The sequence below is a fragment of the Watersipora subatra genome, chromosome 3 (genome assembly GCF_963576615.1).
Source record: "Watersipora subatra chromosome 3, tzWatSuba1.1, whole genome shotgun sequence".
In the NCBI taxonomy this organism is placed as follows: domain Eukaryota; kingdom Metazoa; phylum Bryozoa; class Gymnolaemata; order Cheilostomatida; family Watersiporidae; genus Watersipora; species Watersipora subatra.
In genome coordinates this window covers 44813514-44841226 of record NC_088710.1, presented here as the reverse complement: position 1 = coordinate 44841226, position 27713 = coordinate 44813514, and the positions used below count along the sequence as shown (strand labels likewise).

General features: G+C 36.0%; 2 protein-coding genes across 3 annotated transcripts in view; one reads left to right on the top strand and one right to left on the bottom strand.

Moving 5' to 3' along the window:
* Positions 1-1830: 1830 nt before the first annotated feature.
* LOC137390217 (synaptobrevin homolog YKT6-like) lies at positions 1831-21720 on the bottom strand. Of its 2 annotated transcripts, none has more exons than XM_068076526.1 (10): positions 21604-21720; positions 15701-15836; positions 15007-15089; positions 13517-13617; positions 11265-11323; positions 10573-10618; positions 7849-7914; positions 6156-6257; positions 4020-4087; positions 1831-2564 (listed from the first exon to the last, which is right to left on the bottom strand). In XM_068076526.1, exons 2-9 carry the CDS (start codon positions 15808-15810, stop codon positions 4049-4051), a joined length of 606 nt encoding a protein of 201 aa, XP_067932627.1. In that variant the 5' UTR covers positions 15811-15836; positions 21604-21720; the 3' UTR covers positions 1831-2564; positions 4020-4048. The 2 variants fall into 2 exon arrangements, with proteins under 2 accessions (XP_067932627.1, XP_067932628.1); XM_068076527.1 differs by having other exon boundaries at positions 21640-21718.
* A 4198-nt stretch (positions 21721-25918) lies between these two features.
* Positions 25919-27713, top strand: part of LOC137390638 (uncharacterized) — a 33326-nt gene continuing 31531 nt past the window's right edge. The window contains exon 1 of the mRNA XM_068076964.1: positions 25919-26558. Coding sequence (XP_067933065.1) covers positions 25919-26558 — 640 coding nt within the window. The remainder of the gene's footprint in view (positions 26559-27713) is intronic.

Genomic DNA, 27713 nt, shown 5'->3' with positions numbered 1-27713 from the left:
GACAGCCCCACTATCAGGAGACTAAGAGTGGTAGCTGCAAAAGGCTACAGTGGTTCATGTACTACGGTAAATACACAATTACACAAGTTTTCATTTAAAGCAGAGATAGTTGGTCTTACGCTGCTACCATCTGTATCCTGTCGTGTTAAAAACTGATAACGAGAAATTAAAGCGCTTTTAAAACTAATGCTTTAGAGTTATGCTACCTGATATGGACAGTTATGACCAGCGTCTAAATGCTGAGGAGCTAAATGTGTCTTTAGATATTTACTGTCTAAAATACTCAAATCTTATCTCTAATCTGTCTGACCATCCATTACATTCCTACTTCGCCAAAAACCACTACACCTTACACCAGACACCGACACCTTGCCAAATTACATTATAGAAGAGTTATGCAAAAAACCTTTTCTTTCAATACACATAATTTACTATGTTTTGGTGTCCCATGGTCTAGCTTGTTTGTAAACAACATTGACCTGTGATAATAAAGTTCATAGTTATCTATTTGTCTATCTAAATATTTTTCTATCTACCTATTTATAAACCTATTTATCCATCTACAAACCTATTTATCTATCTATAAACCTATTTATCTATCTATAAACCTATTTATCTATCTATAAACCTATTTATCTATCTATTAACCTGTTTATCTATCTATAAACCTATTTATCTATCTATAAACCTATTTATCTATCTATAAACCTATTTATCTATCTATAGACGTATTTATCTATCTATAAACCTATTTATCTATCTATAGACCTATTTATCTATCTATAAACCTGTTTATCTATCTATAAACCTATTTATCTATCTATAAAACTATTTATCTATCTATAAACCTATTTGTCTATCTATAAACCTGTTTATCTATCTATAAACCTATTTATCTATCTATAAACATATTTATCTATCTATAAACCTGTTTATCTATCTACAAACCTATTTATCTATTTATAAACCTATTTATCTATAAACCTATTTATCTATCTATAAACCTATTTATCTATATATCTATCTATCTATACTCTTGCCAAACTTTACAAATGTTTGTCAACTGCTGGATATGTTTGTTCTTGTTGGGCACTTGAAGTAACATTAACCATTAAAGGCGGGTTTACACCAGGATGCTATGTTGTCATTGTGTTTATATAGAGATAGTTGGAGTTGACGGTGAAACTTCCAGTCTGTTGATGATTTGAAAAATGTTTTTGCAGACTATACCAAACCAATTCAAACTTCGACTATACAAAATGGGTCAACTTTTTTAGCCAATGAAGTACTTCATAGATATCAATTTCATTTGCTTGTATTCCCAGTGCTGTTAACGTGGCAAGATTTTATTGGTCAATTCTAAATCATACTCCACCAATGACAGCTGCCACAATCGAACAAGCATAGTATGCAGCATTTGACCAATCTCATGTCTGCGAATGGAACGAAGCCATTTTAACAACTGTTTTTCGCTATACACCAAACACACTTTGGTGTATAGTGTGTATAATTCTGATGACTCATTCTTTTAGAGATTTTATTTGCAAGACTACAGAGCAAATGAAAAACAACCTAACTGAATGGTATGTTCTGTTTGAATTTAAGAACACTTGCAAATTTAGCTTGGTAATATCAAGCTAGATAAAAAAAAACAAGGATGTTTCCATATTGTGATGTCATATTGTGTGCCAGTTTTGCACTAAATGTAAAACAGTTGCAACAAATTTCTTGGCTGATAAGTTTCGCTTGAACTTTAATGCTACGTTAAAACTTGTCAAGTTTACAAAAGAGCATTAGCAGAAAACCTAGCAAGTGACTAAAATAATCAGACACGAATCATTCACATATATTGCTTCAGACAGATTGATAAATTAATAGTAACAATATAATAATAGTTCAACAAGTGTACGAATGTATAACAATAACCAATCAGCAAACATATTTATATGGCAAAATTTAGGAAATGACTCACAAGACACAAAAAGGGCCTCTTATCCCTATAGTTCCCTGGTCTAGTTGTATGTTTCTCATGAAATCCTTGAATCTACAGTCTGGTCACGATGTAGATTATAATAAACCACCTCCAAATATTATCTTTTTATCCTAGCAAATGAGACGCTCCGACAACAATCTCACAAGACATAGAAAATAAAACAGGAAAATAGAGATGCTGAAATGCCATCAAACTTCTTCTTCAAGGTAAACACCCTATAGTATACAATAGACTGTAAAACATGCAAAAGTAATTAGAAGTTTGCCACCAATAATATAACAGTAACACAGTATGCTCGGCAGCGAGAAAGCACAGTTTGACGTTGCTAGCGTGTGTTACACAATGCAGTAACGGTACTTAGACAAGCATCCCTTGCATTAGAAACAAAATTAAAACCTCTATTAACTAGACTATAGAAAAAGGAGAAGTCATCGATGGTCTGTAAATTTTCATCACAACAACCTGTAACGCGATGGAAGATGCATTTAAGGAAGTGGTCTGATGGATTGAAGTCGGGAGAGAAGAGAGCAGGAGATGTCCCACAGAAATTGATGATGTTCTAAATGTTGTTCTACAATGAATATGTATATGGAAAATACTTAATAATATAAAATGGTTACACTAATCAAAACAATTATATCTACATAACTACAAAGGGAGAGTAACTCCAAAACTTTCAACAGCCTCTAGAACGATGTTGCAGTACATAAATATCAGAGTACTAATATTCTTACAAACAATGAATAAAATCAATAATATAAATTGGTTGTTGAAGTGATAAATTTGAAATTAAAAATTTCATTCTAACCTAAAAAGTGATGCAAACCATAGTAAAGTAAAACATAATCCTACGACATACGTGTACAATTCCAGCACATGTTCGACTCTTCACCACAAGTAATTTCCAATGAACGATATTTACAGCTAATTGAAGCGTCACAGATTTATATATGAAAATGTAAAAAGTAAAACTAAAAATAATTGACTGAAATATAAACTAAGCATCAATCCAAGCATCGCCAAACCTACATTTCTGTTACCATACCTCTACGGCACAGTAACATCAAAAAATTATTTTTATTAAGAATCCACATTAATTTTTTTTCAATTTAGCTTTGTACAGTTTTACACAATACAACGGTTAAATACTGTGAGCTAAAAACCTGCTGAATTTATTTATCATAGATTTTTGAACGGTGAACCAAAATGAAAAAATAACAGTTTTAATATATAATTTAAAGCTAGTGACTAAATTCGCGATAACAATATTGTAAATGAGAATTCTAGTTTTACAACAAAGGGTTCCAGTTTATTTTACCCAACCCTGAAATTCATAAAAATCTCTACAAGCTAACTTAAAAATGATTTTGATAAAATCTAGTGACATCTAGTAAACTTGGTCTGTGACATGCAGGTACCCACATGTATACTGAATGGGAGTTTAATTTAGACAAATATCCATCTTGACAATTTTGGTACAATAGAGAAGCTTCCATAATTTAACAATGAGTAACGAACAAAACCGACTTGAGACAAAACAAAAGAGAAGACAACTACTGACAATCTTTCTAATATTTAATACCAGCTAATTGACAGAGCTGAAATGAGAAACATACATACGTGATACGATATTGAAAGAGGCTGAATAAAGAAAGATGAAGTTCCTTGCAAAGACAAAGTATAAATCTGATAGTAAAACGGTATACGATGAGTTATACAGATAATCTTTACTATAATAAGATGAGTGTTTGTCCATTCTTCTGTCCGAAGTGACAGTTGGAGGTTGAGAAAGAACAATTGCATCGTACAGGACTCGAACTTACAGCCTTCGGTATAACAGCCTGACTCACTACCATCTACACCAATCAGCAACATATTCACAATGGAGAATAATTGTACACATAGTTATTACACCTAACGATCCCTTGTGACACATATGACGGCCAGGGTACAAGTATAAATGAAAACAGAAAGGCTAGCTGACATCAAACCAGAAAGAGAAGATGGAAAGATATTATCTACTCACATGATGGGGAACCTTCTTGACCAGCTGTCTCAGAGTATAACACATGAACAGGAGTTAGCCTTCCTAGCCTGTAAAAGTGACACCAATGCCAGCTTGTAGTGCCCAAAACTAACTAATAACACCAGCTTTAAATAACAGGCATGCCTACAATTGACCAATGCGGGTGAAGTTTGCATTAAAACTGGTGACAAGTTACAACACAGACTCCCTTGAGTGTGTGTTGTACTCACACTTTGAGTGTGATTATTATTATACACAATAACAACATTTATCATTGAACAATTATAACATAATAGCAATGTAAAGCTCAGCATATATATACTTCTCAAAGTTTGTCTGCCTGCCCAGTTATAGCAATCTTGGAATGAAAAGCTTGCTGCATGCTGGATTTGAACTCACTGAGATTGTACCAACAAGCTTCAAACCAGGCATTTAACCACTGAGCTATACAGTCCTTAGAATTCTACTGCTCTTATCATATACTGTATATCGCGTGTACATGCTAAATGTAAAGCTCAGCATATCTATATATAATTTGTTTTTGTTTGTCGGCTATAGAAATTAACTTAATTTAATAATCGGTCTGAAAGTTTGCATGTGGTTTTCTTTGCTACTACCCCAAGGTTTTCGGTCCAAAAGAAGGTTTGGGGTGACCGTCCCAAAAAGACATTGTCCGAAAAATAAATTTTGGTAAGATGCTAAATACAATCTCGGAATGAAATAACTAGAACGTTGGGCATGTTAGGACTCGAACTCAAGACGCCCTGTTTATCAGACTGACACTCTAACCAACTGAACTAATCAATCATCTTTTAAAACCTCAACATAATGGTGCCAATTGGAGAACAAAACTGCTTATTTATGCCTTTGTTATTCGTTTGAAATATATAGAATAAACTTTTCAAAACTAGAATAAACAAATAAATATAAGAAATTCAAATTGTATTTTTCACCTATACAACGCTGGGTTCGTTAGCTTGTAAAATGATTCAAATTAATGTCAACGGTACATTGATAACGATAATAAACGAAAAACATGTAGGGGCTAAAAAATGATTGAGGTATGCTACTAATCAATTTTGAGCGATATATTCCTTCAACCACTACATAAAGATAGCACAAACAAATGGCATTGCTGTATATTTGCTGTTCACACATGCAACTTTAATAGCAGTCGAGTTGACTTGATGACAAAACCGTCTCGCATCAGCCACATAGAATATTTTACCAATCATAGAGGCAATATCAGGTGATCAATATCAGCAGTCATAGGTACATGTATACAAGATTGACTCATGAGAGAGTGGATTGGCAAAATGCCATCTTATTACGTATTGTTAGGCACTGAAGGCGATGGATATTGCATGGTTCCACGCAACACCCATTTATGAGGGTACACAACAAGAGTTGAATTGATTCAGAGTTAAGTAACTATTGGCAAGTACAATTACGCAATAAGCTGAGTCATACAAAAGGTGAAAGAGAAATAGTGTACGTATTTAACTTTCTAACTACTGAAGTGAACTGAACGAACCTTGCTTCTAATAAGAAATCCTACTAGCGACTAGAACACGCAAAGTATTGTATTTGAAATTATGCGTTGCCATAGCGTCTGACCAGACTTGAGACGCAGTACTTGACAGTACTTGAGCCAAATGTGTGCCAAATAGTTATTTTTACATTTATTATAAAGTTACGCTGACAGTTATCTATCCAGTTAGACATAACCAAGTGGAAGCTCTTCTAATCTCAATATGCTAGTTTTGTGATATACCTGAGCCTATCGGGATGTACATACACAAAGAGTTGTAGTAATCGACCAACTGCCACAATGTCGAAGGGAGCATCTATGTTATGTTGCCCAAATCTCTCTTCTAATCTTCTAAACCAAAGAGCGCACTATTGTTATAACATCTGTCTAGCGGACATAACGAAAACATGCTAAAGATGATCTTAACCCTGTAACTTTACTGACCAATATACAAGCAGCAAGACCTACCAGTCAGCATTCCTGACAATGGGATGTATTAAACCTAGGCTTAACATGGTCTGTGTAGCCAACATTTTACATGCAAAGTACAACTCATAAACTAACAATAGAACAGAAACCTTTAGACTGAGTACTCATAAACTAACCGTAGTATAGAATGCTTTGGACTGGGCACTGAGGTTATCTGAAGTGCGCACAAGGTCATCAAGCTTCTCTCCGCGATTCAGCATAGCTTCCAAAGTTTGATGCTGAAAAAAGCCATTCATAAGATACACACAATACGAAGCAGTGTGCTTCATTAAATATGTTATAACTCAATGTGAAACAGTGATAGTGACATACAACTTGCCCTTTGACCTTCTCAACAGTAATAGAAACATACAACTTGACCTCACTACCACTCTGACAGTAATAGTAACATACAACTGGCCCTCACTTCCACTCTGACAGTAATAGTGACATACAACTGGCCCTCACTACCACTCCGACAGTAATAGTAACATACAACTGGCCATCACTGACACTCTGACGGTAATATTAACATACAACTGGCCCTCACTGATACTCTGACAGTAATAGTAACATACAACTGGCCCTCACTACCACTCTGACAGTAGCTTTGTTAAATATGGTGATAGCTTAATGTGAAGCAGTGATAGTGACATACAGCTTGCCTTTTGACCTTCTCGACAGTAATAGTGACATGCAACTGGCCCTTATAGTAAGTTATAAGGAAAGTCAATTCAGGTTGATGTATGTGAGTATACAGACGGTCAGCTGGCCATAAACTACTAGATAAGCCCACATAGGATCTCATATTTTGTATGTTGACATCAGAAGTATTCTGCATGCGTAGACCTATCACATCCTCATCCAACACATATTTTCATATTGATCTAGCTTAAAAAGCAACCTATAAACATTTGGATGTACAGACAAAACTCCAGACCTCGAAAAGAATGCAGCTTGAGGCTTCAACTCTATATTTCACTTTATAAACTTGAGATTGTTAATAGTATTTGACGAGGAAAGCCTCCGTTCATTTAGCAACAATAACACCTGTGATTATCTCAGCCAGAGGTATATTGTAGACAGCTCTACATGTCAGCCACTGATAATAGACTTGACCGAATAAACAACAGCTGAAACTATTAACAGCCAGGAATAACAAAGTTGAGATGTGAGAATATAGAACCGCTTGTTGGCCACAAGCGCTCTTATCACCACTGAATGGCTTTTTATGGTTATTGCGATTTGGACAGCCATCATAACAGCTTGTCAACCAATACAAAGAAATCCCTCCCAATTCATTACATTGTAAAGAGGTGAGGCTGCGTCTTTATTAGAAATCTTCAAAGACGCTGCATCTTCAGCAACAATTTGAACACCCACATTGTGGCTAGCTAGAAATGTAAAGACTTATTCTAGCATTAGCACACTCCCGATCAACTATAGCATATTCTATTGATTGCCTTAGCGATAACACGTAAGAAATTTTTTTACCAGAATAAGAGCTGCAGTTGTCTGTCTAAAGTCACGGTAACAAGATTAGCAAACGAACTTGAACTCGCACCCTCCGTTCTACAGACCACCACATTAACCACTACACCAATCAGCCACCTTACTAGGTCTCTGAATAATGTTACACATACTGATTACTCACGACGATCTCTCACGGTACACGGGACTGCTGAGGGTACTAGTACTGTATGTACAAAAACCGAATGGGCTGCTAGGAATGCCCAGTACCAGTTGAACCAGGTAATCCAAATGACTAAACACAAATTTTAAACCTGAAGAGGAGAAAACTAGCTCGAAAGGGAAGCGTGGTCCACTTACAAGGATGACTTTCGTCTCATCAACATCTGCTTGTACTCTTGATAAGGCATCTGATTCCCGAGGATTCTATAAAGAAACTCATCCCGCTATAATCACACAGCTATATTGACAATGCATTACAGTAATCCCTTATTTATGGTGGTATATCGAGAACGGTGCCTACCACAAAAAGTAAATATCTGCGAAATAGAAACTAATAGACTCATACTTAGTAAAGTCTCTGTTTCAGTAATTGTAAGCATTGTCCTCTCTTTCTTAAGTCCATTACACAATTTCGGACTTGAAAAAGTTTAAGAGGCATAACATAAAGTGTCGCAAGCACATTGAACTTTCACCCTTCGCCAAACAACAGGAACACATCGAACTGCCTATTGTCTATTACCGTCTGCTACCCCACCATAATGCTGCTAGCGGAGGGATCTCATTAGGCAAGAGTACGATAGAGATTGATGTATTTTGGTACATATTTTCTTTAGTTTTCAATTTATTGAATATTTTTTACCGCTCCAATCAGAGAAACTGTGAGGAGTGAACCATAAAGCAGCGAAGAGTAAACCATGAAACAGCGAGGGGTTACTACTAGAGGTGGAATGAGACACGAGACATCTCGAGTATCGACCTGTCTCGTCTCGTATCGGTCTCGTCTCGACTTAACTATTGCCAAACTCGAGACAGGAAATAGAACTAAAGCGCCTGCGCACGGTTGTTAAAACATGGCTTCTTGCGGTAGCAACAACTCCATATATTGTAATGGATTGCGGGCAACTGCCTTTAAAGTTATACCCGGTCCGTTACTACCTGTTGCTACTGATTATGTTGGCCACTGAGTCTAATCATGTAGTCCAGACAACGGCCCTGTTATTTTTTAGTTCGGTTCTGTGTCCTTAAAACAGATACCGGGTCGTATCTAATTACTCTTCGGATAATCCAATTTAATAAATAAGTCTTTTGCGGGTAAAATGTCTGTATTTTATCGTATCGTGTCTAAACGCCAGCTGCCCTTCATAAAATTCGGGCCTCTTTTACGTATATACTAACAATCGCGGGTAAAACTTGCCCGGACACGGAGAAACGAACGAAAGGCCGTGTCGACCATAGTCCGTGTTCGGTTAACAATGACGTTTTGTTAGTTCAATATAAGAATATACATGTGCATGTATACAGTAATTAATATAATTTCATGAGTACAATTTAAATATAATTCACATACTACAGCTAATACACAAACAAAACTTAACATTAATGAAACGATAAGAATGAAAGTGTTATTGTGTGTTCTTTTAGTTGCGGTATTTCTTTGTAGAGCGACGGCTATCGGTTTCATTACATTAAAAAGTAAGAACTATTCAATAGATGGTAAAAATATACATGTACAAAGCAATATGTTTATAATAATTATGATCAATCAAGCTCAAAATTCTTAGAATATATAACTTCGATATTTTAGAGCTGTTTGTGTCACTTTTGTTTACAAAAACTACATGCATATCACTATTAAAATGTTGTATTTAAATCGTTTACACCAGGTGAAAATTCAATTTAAAAAGAGTTTGATTAATTTTATATATACCAAGTAGCTAGTACTTGTGTAGTGAAATCATCACCAAATGCTCATTATTTTACTGTCTCGTGTCTCGAGTCTCGAATTTTTACAAGACAGTGTCTCGAGTCTCGTCTCGAGCTTAAAAAACCTGTCTCGTTCCACCTCTAGTTACTACAGTCGAGCAGATCTGCGTGTGGCAGACGCAAAGTATCTAGATCCATAGTCAGTGTCTGCATTTTCCAAATGACTTTCTTTAAAGATAAAACGCCAAAGTTAAACTTTCCAGCATTGAAGTTAATTTTGCTGTCTTTATAAACACAAATAGTCACGACTAATAAAAAATAATATTTTTAACAAAACCTCTACTCTTACCAGACATTGTCAACTAAATATGAAAAAAAGGACGTTAGTTAGTGTCAGTGACTGTAAGTCGAAAAGAAAAACTTAGAGGCACCCACGTGTTAGTCTGGAACCAGGAACACAAGAACCTTTTAGACTCTGATAGTTATTTAGGATATGAAAGTGGAAATGACAAAAGACCTCACAACATTATAATTTTGTTTCTAAAGTTCTTTGTTATCAAAATAATTCATTCAATGGTAATGCAATACGCAAAAATTCAATGTCAGTTTTTTTGAGAGTTTGACAAACTAAATATTCTCCTAAGAATACACCGTGTTGATGTCATTCATTCCACAACCGATCGACCTATGATAACTTCAGGAAATGCATTATGGAGAAATATAATGAGAGATATAAAAACAAAATATATAAAAGAAACCAATTAAAAAGGATTTTGATATACTGCCTTAAAGAAATACAAATAGAAGTGTAGGCTCGGAATGTAAATGATGCGGGATGTATAGGGGTCATGGATGAACATGCACAGAATAACTACAGTTGTACCTCAGTATAAGAAAGTTTAAATTACCTTATCTTCTGCACTTACAATGTATTTAACAATTCCATTACCATCTTTTTTATGTCCTTTTTTAATCAAGAAACAACAAAGACATAACAAAACTTTGAAAATCAAAAGATGTAAACCACTTGGGGTGCAGACTCAGATATTGACTTGAATGTTACAATTGATTTTCAAGTCTGATTATAATCTGATACTTTTGGACAAGGAATGTACTCTAAGTCTGTTGACTGGAGCAAGAGAAGGAAGTGACTCCTACCTGGTAATTAGCGAGCAGTGTCTCTCCATTCGGAAACTGCAGACCTCTGCAAGAGAAACACACAACATATGCAGAAACTGTAGACCTCTGCAAGAAAAACACACAACATATGCTGAAACTGTAGACACTTGTATGAGAAACACACAGCATATGCTGAAACTGTAGACCTCTGCAAGAGAAACACACAACATAAGCTGAAACTGTAGACACTTGTATGAGAAACACACAGCATATGCTGAAACTGTAGACCTCTGCAAGAGAAACACACAACATAAGCTGAAACTGTAAACACTTGTATGAGAAACACACAGCATATGCTGAAACTGTAGACCTCTGCAAGAGAAACACACAACATATGCTGAAAGTTACACTGTGACACCAGCTAAACAAACAATATGTAACTCTATAATTCACATAAAATATAAAATACAATATAAGAAAAGATCTCCCATTTTCTCTTTGCACAAGCACCAAGTCTACTAGCTGATAAAACTGCAAGTAAGCTACTTGCATGTTTGCTTATATTGAAGGTTACTACAGAGATACTACAAACAGAAATGATAAGTTGATCAGATACGTCTGTTATCTGTTATGAGATATAAACATGTCTCACTAAGTCCTAGCATTGTCACAATGCTTTGGAATCTAAGGCAGTAGGAATGCCAGAATGCCAAAGGTCTATGAATACCAACCCAGCAGGTGCTGACTTCCACTTTGTTGGAGGATTCAGCTGTGTAAACTCATCAAGCACCTGTTTAATAATATAACAGTAATCAGTCCAATAATAATGATGATACTATTATGATTATAATAATAAAGATCATAGCTTCCAACGGAATATGCAAGAAAGTTTCTGGACAAGAAGTACATTAATCCAACAAGTGTTGTGACAGAGAGGGCTAATATATTGTAGCTGTGAAAAAGACTACCTATATAGTGTATATATATCAAAGGTTCTGGTTATCTGCCAGAGTGCAACAATGTCGAAAGCTAACCTTGATGGCAAAACGGAACTATCAGCCCGCAATGAAACGAAGCCAACAGTTGTGCCTGGTTAACGCATAATTCTTAACACAATGCAATCTAGACAGTATTCAAGGTTCAAAAGGTTTATTGGAAGAATTGGAACATACGGAAGAAAACATTTTTAGGCCTTCACAGCATTCTACAAAAATGAAGCTGGACACTCGCTATTTTGGAAAACTATGAATTTGCCTCAGATATTCCCAATGAGCATGAGGAAAAATTTTCTCTAAAGGAAAAAGCCAACACCAAACTATATTACGATCCATACTGCCCTGATCAGGCAAAACCCAATAATTGACATTTTTTTCAAAATTGACTTTTCTCTTGATTTGACCTGTTTTCTGGTTGAAAATTCATGTCACAAAGTTTTATATGTCAAATCCTACCAGAAGTGTGATTTTCTGGCATGGCATAACCCAATAACTCAATATCACCAATGGTATTCATCTGGCAAAACCCAACAATTGGGCTTGTTTGGTTATGATTGGATGACAGCATGCTGCCCATTGTAATTGTTGTGTTCTGCCATAGTATAAAGCCAAATGCTAGCTTCAAACGGAGCAGACAATACAAACAACTTACACTTGTGCACTTCTAACCTTGTTTATTCACATCAATTCAAGTTTATTCAGTGGATCAGATTATCATACATCTCATTGATTACCCAAGGATTAAAGTGGTTTATCAGATCAGTTACTATGGCTTTACGTACACCAAGCAGAGACAGTGAGTATCCTGTTTTATTTCTTAATGTTGTTTTCATTCATGCTTACCATTGTTATAAATATTTTAATATTACATCTTAATTGGTGCCAACGCAATGTCACACATACTCGTACGCAACGCAATGTAAGATAACTAGCTAGTAGACCAACATTGTTTATCTAATACTGGTTGTCGGTGTGGGATTAACTGTATTTATTGGTCTCGGTGGCAATTCTATTTTCACTCATGTCACCAAGAATGAACGCTCACATATTACTTTTTTATATCAGTTGTGATGTATTTAAAATTGCAAAAAGTAATTATGTTACCGACGCCTTATCTTTTATATGCATCATTATTTGCAGACATTCTGGACGAATTCGTGACACCGCCTAAAACACGCTGCCGCACCGATGAAGAAAAGCGGAAAACAGATGTTGAAAAACACAAACTCAGACCTCCGTGCACATGCACAAAGCTAAACTGCCGTGATAAGATATCTCAAGAAACCTGAATCAACACATACTCAGCTTTTTGGCAGCTAACTAAGCAGCAGAGAGACATTCAGATGTTTAGCCTCCTAGATGTGACTGAACCAAAAACATTGAAGCGGGATGCTTCCTCTAACTGTGACCGAACCGTCACATACCACATTAAAGATCCTTCTAGTGCAAGGCAGAAAGTGTGTAAAACATTCTTTCTGAGCACACATGGATACCTGATTAACACATCGAGCATCATCAGCGATATGCATCAAATTTTGACTAATAAGTCACATTTGATGAGATTAGCAAGTTTAATCCCTTCAATTAGCAAAATGGGGGAATCGATTCATTGAATTGTTTGGTTATGCCTGCCTTTCAGGATGCTAACCACAAACAAGATAGTCATGCAAAACATAACAACTTCAATTGTTGGGTTTTGCCAGATCACTCTCACATGAAGCCAGTAGCATCAATGTTCTGTCAAAACCAAATAATTGACCCAAAATTCATTTTACTGAGCAAAAACAACTGTGATTTTTCAGTGGAGGTGAACAATGATATGTTCAAATATTTTTACCAAATATGAAGTGTTAAGTGCAATATTTCCAGGTTGGCACCAATTTAAACTTCGAAAGGCTGTACTGAAAACTTTTTGTTTAGGCAATTATTGGGTTTTGCCAGATCAGGGCAGCATAGAGACTGGATTGAGACAACCATACAACTCTTACCTTGTTTATAAAGCTATGGGCAACTCTCTGTGGATACTCATGGTCGCCAATGACGACTGCTGAAAGACCATCTGATTGGACGTAGACATGACATACATATTCTACAAAAACCACGATGCTTTTTAGGTTAAGAGACATAACAAACCCCTCAGCTAAAAAGGAACTGTCTCCAACTCGCTACAAAACATCAGATGATTTCTGAAAACAAACTGTTTATGTTATAAATTGCATCATTCAATTAATTACCACTTCTGTTCTCATTATCACTACTGCTCACTTGCGTTTAAACAAGTTCATTCGCAACAACTTCACTGATAACAAAATAACTACGTACAGAGATGTTTAAATTTACAGTAGTAAAAGGGTCTTGTCAGAGAAGGGCAATGAAAAGGGACATAAAACTATTATTAATACATGCAGATCAAAACAAGTTCAACTAAAATTTCAACTAAACTAAACAACACTGTATAACCATTTATAATAGTGAGTGCTTCAATCCCATCTAGAAAGACGGCTGTTTGTTGGTAGACATTAACACAACAATGATGAATGGCGGTTGGAGAAACAAGTTAAATGGTGTTACATGCTTTTTAAACACGAGTTGGAATAGCAATTCATATGTATGTATAATAATGGAACCGTGCAGACTTAAACATGCAATTCAAACTTGATTTTTTGCTATGCACGGGAGTTTTTTAGCTAAAAACAACTTCAACTTTAGCCTCAGCGTTATCTTTTTCATACATCCATAGATGTATGTTTAATTAAATATCAAATCTACAACATTTTTGTAGAGTTTTGTCTAGAAAAGTTTTTTTTAACAAAACAATTATTGCGCTGTTTCAACAACATCATTACAATGATAATCTAACTATTTGCATTTGCCCTAGAATATATGTATGCAGTGTTTCTTTATAAATAAACTCATGGGGTGGGATATTACTACAGCTGACCACCATTAAGCTGCCAATTGTCATGAGCTAATGAGTTACTGAGTGAGTCACCTCTCACCAATCAATGGAACAAAACTAAAGACTTGCTACCTACAACAATCCATACGTGAATCTATAATCACTCATACGGCTGAATAATTTAATTTTACTAAAAAATCAAATATAGGCCTACTATTTTTATGTATATGCAGAAAAGTATATCTGCATATACAACCTGTTAGAGTTTGATAGCTACACCTCAATTTTAATAGTTTCTTTATGCATATCATTCTTACTATAAACCATTATGTATTGTACTGCTTTGATGCTCAGATGCAAACTTTCAACCTGGTGTTCTAGTTTCTGAATTAGATGTTGTGACAGGTGATTAAGCCGCGTCTTTTTATTGCTGCCTAAGATCTTTCAGAACAAAAAGCTATGTTAAGAAATATGGAGATGGTTTGGGAATCTAATAATTTGTGGTTCCCGCCTTGTTATGATTTCTAACACTTGGAAAAAAAAATTAAAAAATTTACTTAGTCTGCATCTGAATCTTACCTTGTTCTTTGACTGATGCTCGAGAGCCCATAGACGTTCGCTCCGCAATAATTTTACTAGTGAAGTTCATAAATTCTTTGGCACTAAAAATAAAACCGAAAGCATGTGCAAAAGCTACAAACAACCGTATAAACTGCAGAGTTATCTAGCAAGAAGATCACATTAAAGAAATAATGCTAGCTGATAGGCAATCTCAGTGAAAAGATGTATTTCACTTATGCAAACATATTGTCAACATATTTAAACATGTTGAAAAATGGACTAACTAGTCAGAACAACGGAATAAGACATAAAAACAATTTATGTATATAAATCTCAATGTTTGTTGGTCTGTCGTTCATGTGTCTAGATATAGCGGTAAAATTAAAGGAACGCACAATCTACTTTGCAGAGGGTTTGATCTCGGAACCACAAAGTCTGAAGACCAGCAATCTAAGCCACTACACTACAATGTCCAACTGACCATGCAGTGATGAATATTGAGATGACATTCCTTACATTGGTTAAAATACTGGCTAATACTGGCCAAACATGGCTATTGTTTTAGTAATGATTCAGACTACTAGCTTATGATGCAAGGTTCTCAAATTCACTGGGTGGTAATTTTATTACCCGCGCAACACCGGGCATTCGGCTAGTAATAATACAAGCTACTGAATTAGAAAAGAAACCTATGATATTGCTATTCACAAACCTGGATCTCTGAAAAAAACTGAACGTAGAAAGGTCGTGTGCGGCATAAAGCTGTGTCACCTTTGTTGTCGCAGGGTCTTTGAAAAATACTTCTAGAGCTAGAAGCTTCATTGCTGTCTAGGTGATGATAAAGATAGCTACAACAGAAACATTAGGCTGCACTTTTATGCCTGGTGATAAAATAGGTAGATTGTGAATTATCCTCCCCTGACCAGCTCGTACCCTGACCTGTTTCGTAGTGATATGATAGCGGTCATTCACAGCTGTCGTTAATTCGGACGATTATATTATTGGATTTCATGGTCAAATTGATTAACAGACTAAGTCAACAAAACGCTGAAATGCAAGCAACATGTTTGATAAAGTTTGCTAGAAGTTTGATAAATTACAATTAGCGCTATACCAGCTGTAGAAGACAGTATAAAACAGTATTCGAATCAAATGAAGTTTGCAAACCAACCAGCAATGATGTCATTCAGTTTCGCAAAGCAAACACGTTTGAATACTGAAGATTAAGTACTGAGAGGTTTTGGGACCTTGAACTTAAAAGATAAGAGTGTATGATAGGATTGGTAAGAATGTTAGTCTTAAGTGTCTTCTAGGTTAAGCAGATCTTTACATTTATTTGTTCATTTATACTACCTTAATAAGTCTGCTATTGAAAACAATGTAGTTTCGACTTCTGGATTTTATGCTTACAAATTTTCTTTTAGCACTTTCTTCTCCAAAAATAATGAAAAATTTGCAATTGCTGGCTTTCTGACTTCTTCAAAATACTTATGATCCAAATGCTTTTTACTGATTCTATTGTGAACAATGTCAATAATATATTACTACATTATGCCTGTATTTTTGAAACACGTTTGTACTATCATTTTCTACCTCTCTCAATTCAGATGAACTTGTTTTTACTTCCGTCTTACTTCAGCACACTCGGTTTTAATCTACATTCAACTTGAAAAAAATGGCATGGCATCATGCTGGACCTTTTAAATCAAAATTCGACTTAAGCTTCATAGAGTCTGTGTCTTTTTTATGTTTAATTCTTGCCATGGCTTGCACTTTACCATACTTAATGAATTTTTTCCAACAACTGCACCTACTGTAAACACTTTAGACTAATATAAAATCTGAAAACTTCCGATGTAGCTACTGATAATCATTAATTCTGAACACTGTGCTAAAGAATCAGCAAGACTAGTAAGACTGATATTTGACTGCTTTCACCAATGCCCAGGTGATTACCTCGTATTACCTCGTAGGATTCTTCACGCTAAACCACCTAGGGATGTAAGGGGCGTGCCTCAATTAGACCCAAATGGATTTTTTTTTGTAAAACAATGTTCCAGTAATTGGTTTCATAATTAGAATCTATGAATTAATGTTACATAGAGGTCTGCAATTTAAGGTCTCGTATTGTCTTTGGTAAAAAGCTATTGTGGAAGAGTGACCTGTTTGTTTGTAGAGTGATTGGAACTCCGTGTCTTTGAGATCTAGTTTGTATAAAGTTTGTTGGTATGGTAATGAGCTTGTCATAAGATTCTGTGAGTGCAGGATGTATATCTTCTTTGCTTAGTACTCTCATAAGTAGCCTCATTCTTTGTTGTTGTCTTCTTTGTTGTAGTGGGATCACTCCTAGCTTGTCCATAGCCTCGCTCATGCCTCTTGTACCTTTCAGGTTTGCAATAAACCTGATAGCTTGGTTCTGTACAAGCTCTAAGTCTTTGATGTCACCTTTATTGCTAGGGTCCCAAGCTGCAGCTGCATATTCTAGATGGGGTAGACATAATGACCTATAAGCTAAGAGTTTGGCCTTTTGCGGAGCCCGGAAGAGAGCACGTTTGACCATACCAAGCTGCTTTTTAGCAGCGGTAATTTTTGTCTCTATATGTTTGTTAAACCTTAGGTCATCTTGCAGTGTTACTCCTAGGTACCGGGAGTTGGATACTTGTTCTAAAGCTATTTTGTTCAGCGTATATGTTGGTGTGTGTTCGTTATTTGTGTTGTTGAATATGAGAATCTTGCTTTTGTTGACATTGAATTCCATTCCCCATCTGGTAGCCCATCTTCCAAGTGCATCTAGGTTTTGTTGGAAGTTATCGATATCTCCGGTAGTTGATATTTCTTGGTAGAGCAGTGTGTCATCTGCAAAAAGTGAAACTGAGCAAGTTACACACTCAGGAAGGTCATTAATGAAGAGCAGAAACAACACTGGGCCAAGTACTGACCCCTGTGGTACTCCCGACGTTACTAGAAGGAAGTTGGACTCTTTGCCATCAAGTACTACGCACTGAGATCTATGAAGTAGAAAGTTATGTATCCAACTTATTATGTAGTCATCTATATCTGTTTTTGACAGTTTTTCCATTAAGAGTGCATGCGGTACCCGATCAAAGGCTTTTGCAAAGTCAAGGACTGCTGCGTGGACGCTTTTTTGTTGATCAACAGAGGTGAGAATGTCATTAAGGGTTGCAGACAGTTGTGTCTCGCATGACAGTCCTTGCCGGAACCCATGTTGTCGATTGTGAAGAATCTTGTCTACCTTGGCTAGTAAGTTTCTCAGCACTATGTGTTCAAGGATTTTGCATGGGATACTGGTAAGCGATATTGGTCTGTAGTTGCTGACTGTTTCAGTTGTACCTGATTTATGGATTGGTGTTACATTGGTAATTTTCCACTCTTCTGGGAGTATTCCTAGTTCGAGAGATTTATTAAATATGGTAGCAAGACAGTCTGATGTTTGTTCTATGTCAATCATCAAGTCTTCTTTACGTATTCCGTCTCGACCAGGTGCTTTACCCCTCTTCAAGTCCTTGACAAGCTTGATTATTCCACAGATATCTATTTTTGGTGGTGTGAATGCGTTGACAGTACAGTTTTCTGCGAAAGAGTGGTTTTTATTGAATTGACTGTGGAAGTATGTGTTAAGCATTATCGCACACTTACATAGGTCATCTGTTTGAAAGTTACTTTCATCTCTTAACATAATTTGGTTCTTTGTGTTTTTTATTCCTTTTAGGTGTCTATAGAACGGTTTGCAGTTGCCTTCTGATAGTGGTTTACAGATTCGGTTTGTGACGTAATCTCTTTTTATCTTTCTGATTGCTGCTTTAGTATCTTTGCGTGCTTTAGTGTATTGTTTTTGGTCAAATGGGTCACCACTGCAACGGAAACGATTGTATAGTTGCCTTTGTTTGGTGACTAGTTTACGACTCTCTTTGGTGAACCAAACTGGTTCAGTTTTTGGACGGTCCTCGACAGTTTTCTTTGGTACAAAATCATTGATAGCATGTTTAAGGGTTCTTGAGAAAAATGTCCACATTTTGTTGACATCATCCATCTCTTTTAGTCTATGTTTGGTATCATTCATAACTAACTCAAACCTGTCAAGATCCACTTTACTATAAAGCTTGATGACCTTTGTTGGAAATTGTTTTACTGGTAATGCAGTTTTGATCTCGGCCTTTATAATAAAGTGATCACTAAGACCAGGATATATGACTTCATGTGACTGGATCATCTCAGGTTGGTTTGTACAGATCAGGTCAAGCGTATTACCATGTATGTGTGTGGGTTGAGTGATGAGCTGGTGACGATTGTGCTGAGCTAGTGAGTCTGTGAATTCTCTGCTCATAACACGGTCTTGTGACTGTGGCTTTATAGTGATATTTAGCCAATCAATACCAGGAAGGTTCATATCGCCAGTTAATATAATGTGGTCATTAGGAAATTTTTGTGAGAGGTCTTCTATTATGTTATTTAACATAGTCATATCTTTGTGTGTTGGTGGACGGTAGAAGCACCCAACTAAAATTGACTCATGTATTCGAACAAATAAGATTTCATCTTTGGTTTTGTCCGCGTCTGTTGTGACTTTCTTGCTAATGAATGAATCACTAATGGCAATCAAAACGCCTCCTCCATGTAAATTTCTGTCTTTCCTGTATATATTTTTATTGTTATAGTCAAATATTTGATGGCTATAGATGCTCGAGTCAATGTGGGTCTCTGTCAGACAAACAATGTCAAAGTCGTATGTTTCTGTAGTTAATTCTTCAGTTTTGCCTTTAAGAGATCTAGTGTTTGCAGTGAACATCTTTACAAGGTTGAATGACGGGTTAAAACCGTCTTTGGCACTTGCTCTGTTGTGTTCAGGTCTCGCCATTCCCCCGACTCTTCTTTGGACTGAATCTTCATGTTTCTTATTCGGTATTGAGTGTTGCTAGATGGGTCTTCAGCCTTTTTTTGTTTAATGTGTTGTCTTAGTTCATATTGTCGTTCACGTACCTCTTTGCTTTCATCAAGCTTGCACCAGATGTTATTTCCTCTCTGGGTTGCGTGTACTCTTTTCATAAACTCCCATTTGGTGTTTTCATCTGTAAATTCAAGTTTTATTGGCTTGTTTGCTGCTGTAGATTGCAGACGTACTGCCTTGATTGGTTCTTTTGTGTGCATGAAGCATTCATTTTGGAGCATCTCTGTGACTTGTTCAAGAGCACTTTTGTTTTCTTCTGCTTTAATTCCATAAAGTATGGCATTGTATTTGCGGCTCTCCGCCTGGTTTTGTTCAAAATTTTTTGCTAGTAGATGTTTGGCACTGGAGTTGATTTCAATGCTCCTTTTAACACCTTCAGTGTTACTTTGTACAGCTGCAGCATATGAAATCTCAAGCTTTTCTATTCTCTCAGTTAACCCCTCTCTAGTTGAATCAACTGTTGTCATCAGTTTGGAAACCATGGTTTCAATATTATTGAGCTTGTTGGTAGTTGCTGTATTTTCAGCAAGAGCGGCTAAATTTCCCGGTTCATTTTTCCCCGTTGCTGAATTAATTTCAATGACACACATATCACAGAACCATTTAACTCCTTTGTTGTCCATCTTGCCAATAAATGTAAGCTCTTGAATTGTAAGTTCCTGGCATGTACCATGATACCAGTTCTTACAGAGATCACATCCTATTAATTTGGTTGAGCATTTTTGAGATGCTCCTCTAGAATTTTTTACAAAACATTCCTCCATATTGCATGTTTTGCATTTGTAACCACCATTTTGTTTTTCATCATCATCCTTTCCACCCATCATGTGTGTGTGTGTGTGAAAAGTGAAAGCCAAATATTTTTTGGATTTGAATCACTCAAGGTTATAAATTTTTTTTTTTGGGTCAAATTGGTGAGGCAGCCCTACCCTAGGGGTGAATTTAGATCAATTTAGGTAAAGTTTTCTCACAAAATTAAAAACCACGCCATGTTGGTTGACCTTGACCTCCTCTCTGATATATTATTTTCAACTCATTCCCACCAGATTCTTCAGCAAAACAATTGAAACGCTAGTAGCTAAATCTAGAAGCAATTAAACTATTCTAACCATTTTATAGAAATTAAAAGCAAGATGATTTGTTTTCTTTTGTCTCCAGGTCGATTCAATGGAGCTTGGCAGAAATGTAAACAGAACGAAGATACAAAAGCTTTCATTTTAGCAATGACAATAGAAGTTTTCTTTTCAAGTACTCGTGAGTACCTACAATGATAATACCGACCCAAAACTTACTGGGTGCAGGTTACCAATCAGGTTATTTGAGCTAACATCACATTACTGGATTAACATGCTCAACACTTAGTAAAATATTGTAATTGGTAAAATATGGTAATTGGTAAAAGACAGATAGGGTCGTCCCAAAAAAGCTTAACTTAACAAAGTTCAACAAATGACTTTTAGCATGTTAATACGTAACAGCTACACTGAAAACAATGTCTTTGACTCAACAGAAAACGATGACATAATATTTAGAATAATTATTCAACAACGAAAACACTTTACTGTACGGCACATGCTAACAGTACTAACACATACTAATACGGCTGAAAATTACTTACACAAGTTGTAATAACTGCAAAATCAACTTACGTGTACATTCAATGCAAAATTATCACAATTACAAACCCCACTGCAACTTGTTTCTATTTATACAGTAGCATATGACGAGTAATTTATTTTGCGTTAGTCTATCCGTGACCTTTTTAAACGGAAGTAGGTGCAGCTAAAATGTTGTCATAAAAAGCAGAACGGCTTGAGCTGGCGATCTGTGCTGCAATAACTTTATACTGCAGCCCAGATATTTTTGATTAATTATTTTATGTGAAAATTTTGAAAATTACAGTGCAGTAATGTAGAGTCAATGAGCCATATAAAAAATATCTAAGGTAAAAACTCTCGAAAAATCGGAAGTTTCTACGCACCCTTGTATGTCTATGGGAAAACTCTGCAGTCTTAATGTCGACCCGTGGTAACTTGGCAACTACCCGCCATGGCGGTGAAAATTTTTGGTCCAAAGGGCGTTAATCGTGTTTAACTATTTCGAAACCAAATACGCTTCCATGCATGTTAACTCAACAAAATAAGCATAATAAATCATGTCGTTTTTCTACTATGATCGTACCATTGTTTTGATAAGATTCTTGACATGGTGCTTTGTGACTTTACCAAACGACTCTGATATGTGTAACCACCAGCAATTACATAACGTTTTCTCATTGAAGAGATGCTATATAACCGTTGCTTTATTAAGAAAGCAATGAATTATGCAGACGCGTCTTGCGTATCGTCTTATTTTGTTGTACATGCATTCATATTGTATCGATAGCTGGCCATAGCTGTGCTATGGTTTTGAAACGATGCTTTTTTGGCTATTCGATATATTTTATCACTACTGACAAATACGCATTGGAGTGTAGTTAAGGTAGAGTACATCCGTTTCAGCAGCACATCAACAATTTGTAGTTATGTATATCCATTATTGAATGTATGTGTCATATTGTAATTGTGTCTCACTTTTTTCTGACATTAAGTTACCATTTGTGCTTGAGATTAGCTGTTAAAACATGATATGCGAGTTCTTTGTGGTTTCAGTGCATTGTAATTGCTTCTTTGTTTAGTTAGATATTTTGAGTAAGTGCGATGTAATACCATCCCTCTGAGTTCTCTCTGTGCGATTGCATAACCTTTTTCTCGTTCTCTTTTATCTTTGTACTGTATGAGTTCAGTGGGTGATTCTAAGACAAGTGCACGGTCATGCAAGCCGTGTTGCTCATTTGCTGGAAATCGAAACTGCTCAATTCAAATTCACTATCCCGTAACATTTGCCACCAAGCTATGGCGTATTCTCATAGATGTATACATGTAACTTTATGCTGTGTAAGCATTATCAATGGTTAAAATTTGTTAATATATTAGGATGTATTATATTGTTATTTTACTATATATTAGCTATATTTTTATATGTAGTTAGTAGTATATATAATTTATTAAACCACATTGAACATTTCCACTATGACAGGATAACTGTGAAATCGATGTAGAACCAAATAAAACTAATCATCTTACACCTTTTAGTGCTTTTATTTGCAATGCCACACTGCGCAAAAACCTTGTACGCACCATTGCTTCACATATTTTTTGACTGACAAACTTTTTATAAAAGCATTGTGTTTCATTTGTGCACTTTCATCATTTAGTAAACTCATCCCAAACACATATCACTCATTTTCTGGTTGCTTTGGGTCAATGAATGACAATAACCTGTGCAAATCAATGTGATATACATCCAGTTTCATCACTTACGTGAATTCTCCTTTATAGTTAGTTGTATAGATCAATGTAGCTTCTTTTCAAGTGAAGTCATTTGTTCCTCTTTGATCTGCTCAAAGCTATCCTTAGTTTTATCTAATAGTTGTTTATAAATGGCTAATCTCAACAATAAAAATACGAAGGTTATTTTCTTACAACATTTTTTGCAACTTGGTTGCAAATTCAAACTTTTCATGGCGCTCAAAGAAGCTGATGCTGTTTACATCTTCGCAAATTTTGAACAAATCTGTCTCAAGTACCAATATGCTAGCCATCAGCAATTAGAAGGTAACATTCTTATTCATGGTCAACAATGCTAGGAACTCACGTCACCTCATAACAGCTGACGCAAAACTGTGAAATAATGCTTGTTTGCATAAAAGAATTTGGAACCAAACCAATTATGTTCCAAATTGGCTTGGTAAATCTGCAAATTCGTTTATTTCTCAAACGAATTTGGTTCTAATTTGTTTGAGATATTGTCAATAAATAGCAGGTCGCTGACGTGGATTTTACTGGAACCCTACCATGTTTTGTATAACCAGAGTGTAAAAACAATTTACAGCAAGTTTAACTGACAGAAACTGGTACTGTACTAATAATAGTGGAAACAGATTTGTAGCATATCAATTGGAGTTAAACCGTTAGCGAGCAATGAAAAGACAGAATGCTATGGGTTCTAAAACGAATGTCATTGGTAGGCTCTATGCATGTCCTTATGACACTGAATTTTCACAAAACTGAACTCAAATATTGGCAGCTAAACCAAGCTTCTTGGAAACTATTCTGAAACCATTTTACAGAACATACTTTCTGTCGAGCTTATATGCAAAAGAGATGACAGCCAAGTACTACTTTTAAGCCATGTATACTTGCAACTACTTACAATGGTACCTATCCACATAATGTGGTTTGAATAGGGTCTAGTGCCTCAGTCATTTATTTGTTATGATGACTTTTTATCTAAGCACTCACATGAACATCAAAACTCAACTGCCCAAGAGCATGATGGGTTGTCTGTATGTGCCACCAGTCATTGGTAGCGTGTTAACCTATTGATCAGTTGCAAATGTACCTCTTTTAAATGTCCAAATTTTTTGAATAGTATTTTGAATTTTGCCATTATAACAAAATAGCCAGCTATTATTTATTAATAACAGCATCTGTATTATTATTGGCAGTTGTTCTGTCTGCCTGTTCATTCATTTTTTCTGTCGCAAAGAGCAGAGAATAAAGACTGTCACAATTATTCTGAAAAGGATGTTTAGCTCAGATGGTTATAGCATTAGTCTAATAATCTCAATGTCATGGCCCCATATTGACCAACATTATAATTGTCTCATTTATTATATATTTAAACTATGACTAACATTTTAGTTGTCTCATTTATTGCGTGTACAAAGTTTTGTGATTGCTCGAAAATTGGCATATCTAAGACGACTGCTATGGTAACACAAAAATAAAAGGTTCCGACATCCTTACTGCACTGAATCATTTCTGGCAATGTTACATTGACTCGAAATTCTTGTTTGATTAACGCTAAATCTGTAAGTCTTCTTGAACGAATCTCAAATAGAGGTAATTTCAGATAGAAGTAACTAGCCGAATGTCCAGAGTTGCACGGGTATTAAAAACAGCTTATAAACAGTTGCAGGTAATGTAGTTGGCTGTCACTTGCCTTTAGCCTGGCACATTGCCAAAGACTAATTTAACTACGCTACTGTCTGTATTGCTAAACTTACCAATATGAGCCGTGAGAACAAGCTTTAGTCACATTGCGTTGCGTAACGCAGAATGCTATGCCTATTTTAACCGACATAACGGCTCCTATCACCTCAGAATTCAATGCATTTCGCTGAGCTGAATTAGTAAGATATTTGCTTGGCGAGTGGGAGGTTTCGAGATCGAATCTAACATGAAACAGATATTTCATTCCCAAATCTTAATAGCTATAGCTGGAAAAGTCGAAACACGCACACATACACACAATTTTTGAGATTTATATATATATATTACGGTAAAAATTGCAATCGGTCCAAAGAGAACCACAAATTTCAACAAATCAAATTTATCTAGGAAGCACTAGAGCTAACTTTAAAACATCTACACCTCATAAATTATTTTTGGGTGTGTTGAGTATATTACATCTCTATTACGCATTTTCATTGTGTGTGTCTGTTAGTCTTTGAAACCGCTATACGTTTCCACATTTTTTGGCTGAGTTTGCTTAAACTTTTCACGCCCGTGCTCCATGCTTTGCGCAAGGTCGCTAAAATATTTAGTTTCAAAACTCCTCCTGGTTCTTGAGAACTGACCTTTTGATCATCCAGAAACTCAAGACTTCGCCTTCGCATGCATCAAGGACGATTACCTTTAATGAACATTTTCATTAAAGGTAATCGTCCTTAATGAAATCTTGGGCGACCTTAATGCTAGCTATTAGTATACTGAAATTTTTTAGTTTTTTAAGACAATCTGTTTTAGCATCTTGAAACAATTTCTACCAGTTTGCGATATTAAACTCATATATATTTTATGACAGATGTGCAGATTTGGAACATAAAAGAACAGATAAACTAAGTATTACATCGTCGGAATGGATAGCGAAAAGCTCCGTAATGCTACAAAGATGCTAAGGAAAGTGGTAGTTCTTGGACAGGACCAAATGAAGAATGGAAATCTCCGCAAGGCCAAAATGGCGTTTCAGATAGTGATGTCAAGAGCCGAGCTGACTAACGATCGTCAGTATCAGGTGATTGCTCTGACAAATTTAGCTGCTATCTGTATATCGAGAGGCGAGCCAGAAAGTGCCATCAACCATTTAAAATCTGTTCTTGATCTCAAACTAGCCAATACAGAGATGAACCTCGGAGATGTGCACCACAACATGGCTATTGCGCATGAGATGCGTTCACGCCTGCATGACGCCGGGAAGGAATATGAGCAAGCATTGACCGCTTACAAGCTAGCGGAAGCTTCTTCTACTGTCATATCAAATGTAGCTACAAAAACTGGCATGCTGTATATGAAACTCGGCAAAGAAAAAAAGGCGATTGAGTGTTTCAACACCTCGGTTGACATTCTACGAAAACGGGAGCTTCATGTGCAGCTGGCTATAGTTCTGGGGATGAAAGCAAGGTGTCTGATGAGGATTGACAACGGGAAAGCCAACGCTATCCGTGTTGCGGATGAGTGTCTTAGCTTGTGCAATTCTCTCGGCCAGGACCCGTTTGTTGGTAAGTACAAACCTAAACACAACTTGTATTCTACATGATATTAACTATCAATATAAGCTGATTCATCGCATGTTGTATGAGTAAACTGAAACGTATTTAGTAGAGTTGTTCCTATACATAATGTAAAAGGTTTTTTCATTGGATTCCATCTTATTTTTTTCTCTTTAAATCTGTCTCTGTTGCAGTCTGTCATTTCGATAATGACTGTCATATGATTTAGACTTTACCACTGACTTCCATGTTGCTCTGTTTTGCGCCGTCTCCAGTCATCTGTTTTTTTAAATACATCTATCTACTTGTGTAAATACAGTATAAAGGTAAAATAACAGAATTGTGCTCAAATTTCTAGAATTCAAGACATGTTTTTGTAAAAATATTTTTGTATGATTGTCTGTTAAAAAATTGTCACTGCTATGAATCAGTGATGAAAGTTGAGGGTATTTACGCTGATATGCCTCACAAAAGGCTGGGTGACCAAAGTCTGTCTGGAAACATTGACCACAGATTACTACGTAATGCTTCAAACTATAATACTACTTCCAGCGATATTAATGTATTTACTGGTAAAAAATGTCATAAAAAGTAGAACGTCCCAGGCATTGGCGTGGATTCAAAAGTGAAGCCGTCTTTTCTATAATCAACCAGATTATATATTCAGGCAGTTTAGTGTCAGGTTTAGTTGTCAGGTGTGCCAATAGAACAAAGAGAGTTAAAATTTGCAACTACATGTATGAATGTGTTCTTATATGCTGGAAGGCAGGCAACTATTGCATACTAATGCAGGTGTAAGACTGTTAGGGTGCAACGCCAAATATCATGTGTTCAATTCTTGTATGATGCAATCTTTTTTCTCAGCCCGCAATAGCAGTTACAGATGGATGGACACTGCTCTTACAAGATTATAGTGAATATTATGTTTCTACAAATTACATTGTATTTCTCATCATCATTTTTCTTCATCTAATAGGTCACTCCTCTTGCTCTGTATGTGTGAGCTGAGGGCGGACGCTCTCTTGTTTAGCGTGTTTATCTGTTTTGTTGTCGCATCTGTTGACGGAATTGACTGTGTTGTCTGACACAGGTTTAATTTTTTGCACTCATTTCAATTTCCTGTTTGGTTTTAAAACAATCCGGAACAACTTCATTGCTGAAAGC